The following is a 6,335-nucleotide window of genomic DNA, read 5'->3' as shown; positions in this document are numbered from 1 at the left end:
TCTTTTTTGATATATTTATTAGAACAAATGAATTCTGCACAAATGAGGACAAAAGCAAGATCGAGCTCTAGTCCTCCTCTGCAGCTTGAGCCCGAAGGAAGCTGGCCTTCTTCTGGGCAACACGGTCTTTTCTCTGAGCCAGTGTGAGCTTGGCACGGTTCCATCTAGAAAGAGAACCACTCAATTTCAGCAAACCAGTCGCAAGCAATTTCACCCAGGACTTTTCACTATAGCACTACATTTCAATGAAACAATCATTTAGTATGTGAGACTACCCATGTTTTCCCTGACAAAACAAGCATTAGTCAAGTTTATGGATTTATTTAGTCCCAAGCATAATTCGTTAATGTTTTCTGCAGTCTAGCTGACAGAGATGTATACCTATTCTAAAAAACAAAAAAAAAAAAAAAAAAAAACTCCACAGTAGAGTTTAAAACAAAACCTCCTCTAAAGGGTTTTCTGACACTAAATGCCCAACAATTAACCAAAGCTGCTCTCAGACCCGTCTTGAAAAGTTTGCATCAACTATGCAAATGAAGGACCAACTACAATTTGCTCAGTCTGAAATGTATCATCATCAAGCAGCAGAATAGTTATTGTGGACATCAAATGTCAATTCTAAATGGTTGAAATGTCAAAATAACTTAAACGAGCAAAAACAACATGCCTCCGAGTCTGCAATCACAGACATCACCAGAGAGCACAAGACATGAAGAAACCAAAAGGACAGATATAGATACCTCTTCTTCTTGACTTCCCGCTTGGGCTTCTTTTCGTGCACTGGGTTCTCCCGCATGGCTGCGTGTGCCTTTTTGTACATTTCCTCCATCTGAGAAAAAGATTAATAACATTACTAGTTGTTACAGTTATATAGCAGCCAGCTTTATTGTAATAGTCAATGTTATTGAAATATTTAACTTCTAAGCATTTTGAAATGGAAACTCCTAAATCTTTGCAATTCTTAGAGATACTCCACCCAAAAAGCATGGTCTGCGAGAGGAAAGTACCAATACTTTAAACTATAAGCCATTGATTTGAGTCAACTGTTATATGAAAGTTCATGCGTGATGTAAACATCAGCACGCTGTTGATGAATGATGCAAGCACATTGTGAAACATGCATGAGAAGTGACATCCTGCTTCACTTACGTTAGTTTTAGAATGGGTTTATGCCCATAAGTTGGCCAAAAGAGATGGTTTATAATTCAAACAAGCTTAAAGTAATAGCATTTTCCTCATTTCACTTCATAACGATGGTAATACTGTCATTACGGTCTTGTTCGTTTGGTTTTTGAAGACTCCACAGTGAGGGCTCCATCAATTTGCATTACATGGACATGGTTTATTTTTCTAAAAATCTTTCCCCCGGTTTCACAGACAAGGCTTAAGCCTAGTCCTAGACTAAAATGCAAGTCTGAGCCGTTTTAACTGAAAGAAACTTGCACTGACTGATCTTAATATATATCAGTGCCTTTGTTTTCGTCTCAAGATGCACCCCAGTAATGTTTTTTTTTTCTAAGCAAAAAAAAAATCACTTAAATGTCCTAATTGAACTATGGCCTAATCCTGGTCTAGTCTAAGCCCTGTCTGTGAAACCGGGCCTTTGTGTTCCACAGAAGAAAGCCATATACATCTAAGATGGCATGCGAGTGAGTAAATGGGAGAATTTTCATTTTTAGGTTGAGTATTCCTTTAAGTCTAAGATTCAACAGATTTTTCAACAATTTAGGTATCAAACATCAATTAAAGCTTCACATTTTAAAATTGTGGGGGAAAAAGAAAATAAGCCCAGCACATACGGAATCAGGGGTAACGCCGTTCTTGATGAAACGAGAGAACTGTTTCTTGTAGGCGTCCTCATCCTCCTCCATCAAGTATCTCATGTATTCCGAGACGTTCAGGCCCAGGATGTGCTTGCGATGAACCTCTGCATTGAACTCCTTGCTCTCAGTGTCATAGCCAGGGAAACGCTTGGTGCTAAGACAAAGATTAAAAACTCATATGCTGGATATACTAGATTCCAATTACACTCGGCATTAATAAACAGAGCTCATGCACATTTTGGTGCTTCAAAGTCTCAAAATCAGTCCCGTCTTGAAAATCACATCAATTGAGCAACTACAAGCTGCTCAGTTTCAAACGGTGTCATCATCAAGAAGACAGAATATGAAATGGGAAAACGCAGAACAAATTGTCCACCCCCAATAATTTGAGCATATTCAGAAATAAACAGTAAGAGGGAAGACCTACCTGTGAGGAATGGAGAGACCTCCATCCACCGCTCCCTTCAGGGCACCGAACACCTTGTTGCCAGTGGTGGTTCTGGCCAGGCCTGCATCCAGGTAGCAGGTGAAAGCTCCTGGCTGCCCATCAATGCTCTCCACATTAAACTCATCCCCAGTGATCTCCACCTGGCCCTCGTAAACCTTGTCAAGGCCAAATTTGTTCAGCAGCTGGAAGAGAGCACATAGTGAACCAGTTATAACCAGTCGTTTGTCTTCGTATCAATTATCCTGGATTAATTCAAGCCTTTCAGAACTGCTAAGGGACCCGTTTACTCCTGGTATTAACCGTTACAAATGATTAGATTGTAAGAGGACAGCACTCAATACAAGTGTAAATGAGCTGCAAAACATTTTGTGATCGCTCAAGCTACATTTGGAGGTAGTTAAAACCACGTGACCAAATTCTATTTGCATATCAAAGCTAATGTGTCCCGAACAGTTCTGCACAACAGCAAAGGACCATCTACTTATCTAACACACAATCGCGGTGCCAGTGCAAAGGTTTTAAACTTTGCCTGATATAAATAAAAATCAATTTTTAAAAAGCCAAAACAAATACAAAAACTCACTCTTCAGCATGTATGACAACATGCAGTGAGAAAGGCCACATGATGCGCACACATCTAAAGCTCAGGTTGTGCCACAAGAGCATCTCGGTTGAAATTACATTTTTCTAATACACTGATGTGGCAAATGAGATGCATAGTTAGGAAGTCAGTCCCTTGAAGACATGCATCTCACAAGCGGTCACCGGAAGACCATTCTAGTTGTAAAAGGCTAAATGTACCCATTTACAGACAGATTCTCACATCAAGTAACATTCCTTGATTACTCTTATACTACAGTTAGACATTAATTTAGAATTAAATACCAATTATATACACATTTGCTGCATCTCAGTTCACATATCTCTATGCCTGTCAATCATCTTATCATAATGTCCTCATAAACAGTTACACACTCCACAGCTCAGTTTACACCATCCAACAAATCTTCCAACTGTATTAGAGTGACAGTCTTTCATGCAATGAACTCACCTCACAAGGGCCTAACATATCTTTACATGTTTACAATATTGTTGCAGATTAACTTTTTTCAGCAGGTTAGATTACATTGATCACTCAAACCCCTTTATCAAAACCTTTCTACTTAACCTCAATTTAACATTTTATTCATATTAAGAATCAAATATATCTGAACCGAATCCTCTTTCAAAGCACATTGGGTTGTGCACATCTTAGCTATTAGAGTGTGCATGGATATGCACTTCGAATTTCCTCCAAAAATATTAGAATATTCAGGTACATAGTATTTCAACATAGTATGATTTGGGACACACATTCTAGTTTTGAATACTATTTTGGAAGGATAGTATGCAATTTGAGACACACCAGGGACAGTTCACCCAAAAATGAAAATTCTGTCAATATTTACTCATCCTAATGTTGTTCCAAACCCTAAGACCTTCGTTCATCTGGGAAACATGAGAGCACCACGACGCATGCGTGTGGTGCTGCTGACATAAAACACGCATGTGCTGTGGCGTTTACAAGCAGAGGAACGCACATGTACGCACCATGGTACTCATGAATGGCGACATACAGTGGAGGAGGGCGGAGGAGAGGAGTCATTATTTGTGTTTTCTTTGCGCACAAAAACACCTCATAGCTTCGTAAAATTACGGTTGAACCACTGTCACATGGACTATTTTACAGATGTCCGTGTCAGTTGCATTGCTGTCTATGCAGGGTCAGAAAGCTCTCGGATTTCATCAAAAATATCTTAATTTGTGTTTTGAAGACAAACCAAGGTCTTACAGGTTTGGAATGACATGAATTTTGGCAGAATTTTCATTTTTGGGTGAACTTTCTTTAAAGTCAACAATTTATTGCTACACAAGAGTTAGCAGCTCACATTTAGTCTGCAAAAACAATGTGGAAAGCAACACGATTCATTCATTCAGTTGTTTCTTTATGTCTTGCCTTTCATGGATAAAATCAGATTAAGATAGAGTAGAATGTTAATGAAATCTCGACTGACTTTAATCTTGTGGCAAACCTCTTAAAGCATGAATATTTAATTCCATTAAAAAGTTTGAGAATGTGATCTCTGTTATGACACATTACTTTGTGCAGAGGATGCACAAGACTTTTGCCGTTTCAATTATGATTAATGCAAAGCAATCCATCTTACTAATTCAATCTTCCGCATGTGAAATGTCTCAGTTAAGTCATATTTCTTTATTTCTGCCAACATGACAAGTGTCTAGAGAATAGAGGTTAATTTCTTTAATGCAACCACTTTTCAAGTTCTTGAAGCACTAGAACTGCAAGGTAAAGTTTCATAAACTCATTTCAGGGGGGAAACCGTCAAATAATAAGTGGCGGAAGTGAGACTCACCCTGCGGGCCAGCAGCAGCCCAGTGCAATAGGCTGCAGCATAATTTGTCAAACCCACACTGATGCCGTACTTGGGCAGCTCATGGGAGTAGGCCGCACACACAATCATGTCACCCTCGATCTTGGCGTAGGCAATCTGAAAATCAAAAACACCTTAAATCACCTTTGACTGTCAACAAATCAAATTCAACTCACAGAGACAAGCACAAGTCACCTGTTATGCGGCACAATAATGAGAACATGCATGTCATATTTTAGGACGTCCCACTGCATGAGCGCACTATAACTGGTCATGGGACAAATGAACAGCTTTACACTCACCTGGCAGATGATGTCCCTGTTGGAGAAGCGGACAATCATCCTATACTTGGGTGTGTTGTACTTGTTCTTGTCTTGGATTACCAGGCGCTTTCGGGCAAAGTAATCAGTTTTTCCCTCTAGGAAACAAAAAGACAAAACAATGAAAACCAAGCCTGTCTGTGTGACTTTATATAACGGTTAATGTTTAAATTTCTGGATTCACCTCTCCTTCTCCTGAACTTCACCTGGTACCTCTTGAAGTAGGCCTTGTTCTTCACTACTTTAACGAATCCCTAAAAGACAACATTTTAAAAAGTCACTCACTTCAGAGATTCAACCTGCAGAAGCAAATAAAATGCACATTTTTGCTACAATGAAAAACGGACGTGTTATAACTGTAAAGGGCATAAAGGCCTCCATTGAGTCTCGAAGGCGTAGCATGCTAGCATTAAACATCATGTAAAAGCTCGATCAGGTGTTTAATAACATATTGTGTTTTTTTTTTTGAGAGCGTGTCATGTTCCGAAAACCCTCATTAATGTTGCAAATTCACTACAGTGTGCATATGTCTCTGAAACTCATGTGGGAAGGGCTTGAAATCAGCCATAAGGCCACGTTTGAACAATGTCTATCGGAGAAAATCTTAAGTCATCCTTTTATTATGCGCCATTATTCTATAACGTAAAGACACCAAACAGATCATTCATCTTTAGGGAACATAAAAACAGAAATATTGCGGCGCTGTACTGACCATTTTGTAGACTTTTCAGTCTCCTAAGCCGGAGCCTGGAGTCAAACTAGGGAGTTTTGACTCCGCTGCACGGGAAAAAGAAAGAATGATGTGCGCATGCGTGGTAAATACCGTCGACAACGGGGCAAAACAACACTGTGTGGAGGAAAGCACAGCGACACCTGCTCTTTTGGATGTATAAGGGCAAATATGAGCGAAAATATATATGTGCACTGATGATCAAATAAGACATCTGTACAGCTCATATCGCTTTGACTGGCATTATGTTTAGCTGTCTACTATATTGCCTGTTCTCTATGCTGTAAGTTACCGTAGCCTATTTTTACTAGCCTACTTTTCAAATGTCTATTATAAAGAAAGAGTCAAATAAACATAAAACATTTAAATGTTTTTTATTCTTTTTAAAGATCTATTGTTGGGATTGTAGATGTTCAGATTCATTGTTTTTAGTTTTTAGTTTTTTGTTGTTTTTAGTTTTTTCTTTTTCTGATTCTTTGCCAATTTATTTGAATATTTGTTTGTATTTTATTTAGAATGCTATATCTGCATAATTGGAGGTGTGATTATTATTACATTATCCATATCCTATTATGAGAATGA

General features: G+C 38.7%; 1 protein-coding gene across 1 annotated transcript; it reads right to left on the bottom strand.

The window, feature by feature from the left end:
• On the bottom strand, nt 1-5,877 carry rpl5b (ribosomal protein L5b). Its single transcript, XM_058779388.1, has 8 exons — nt 5,736-5,877; nt 5,208-5,277; nt 5,006-5,121; nt 4,686-4,820; nt 2,251-2,453; nt 1,800-1,977; nt 741-829; nt 1-164 (listed from the first exon to the last, which is right to left on the bottom strand). The coding sequence occupies exons 1-8, from the start codon at nt 5,736-5,738 to the stop codon at nt 68-70; spliced, it is 891 nt and encodes a 296-aa protein (XP_058635371.1). The 5' UTR covers nt 5,739-5,877; the 3' UTR covers nt 1-67.
• Between the last annotated feature and the right edge of the window lie 458 nt (nt 5,878-6,335).

Source organism: Onychostoma macrolepis, chromosome 06 (genome assembly GCF_012432095.1).
Source record: "Onychostoma macrolepis isolate SWU-2019 chromosome 06, ASM1243209v1, whole genome shotgun sequence".
NCBI classification, from domain to species: domain Eukaryota; kingdom Metazoa; phylum Chordata; class Actinopteri; order Cypriniformes; family Cyprinidae; genus Onychostoma; species Onychostoma macrolepis.
The sequence above is the reverse complement of the archived record's forward strand: the minus strand, read 5'-3'. Positions and strand labels throughout refer to the sequence as shown.

What these genes read in the sequence shown, in the direction of transcription:
- rpl5b (XM_058779388.1), bottom strand. An exon ending in GGCTGCTGCTGGCCCGCAGG is followed by an intron (nt 2,454 to 4,685) that starts GTGAGTCTCACT and finishes GCTCTCTTCCAG; the next exon opens with CTGCTGAACAAATTTGGCCT. An exon ending in CGGGAAGTCAAGAAGAAGAG is followed by an intron (nt 165 to 740) that starts GTATCTATATCT and finishes TTCTCTTTCTAG; the next exon opens with ATGGAACCGTGCCAAGCTCA.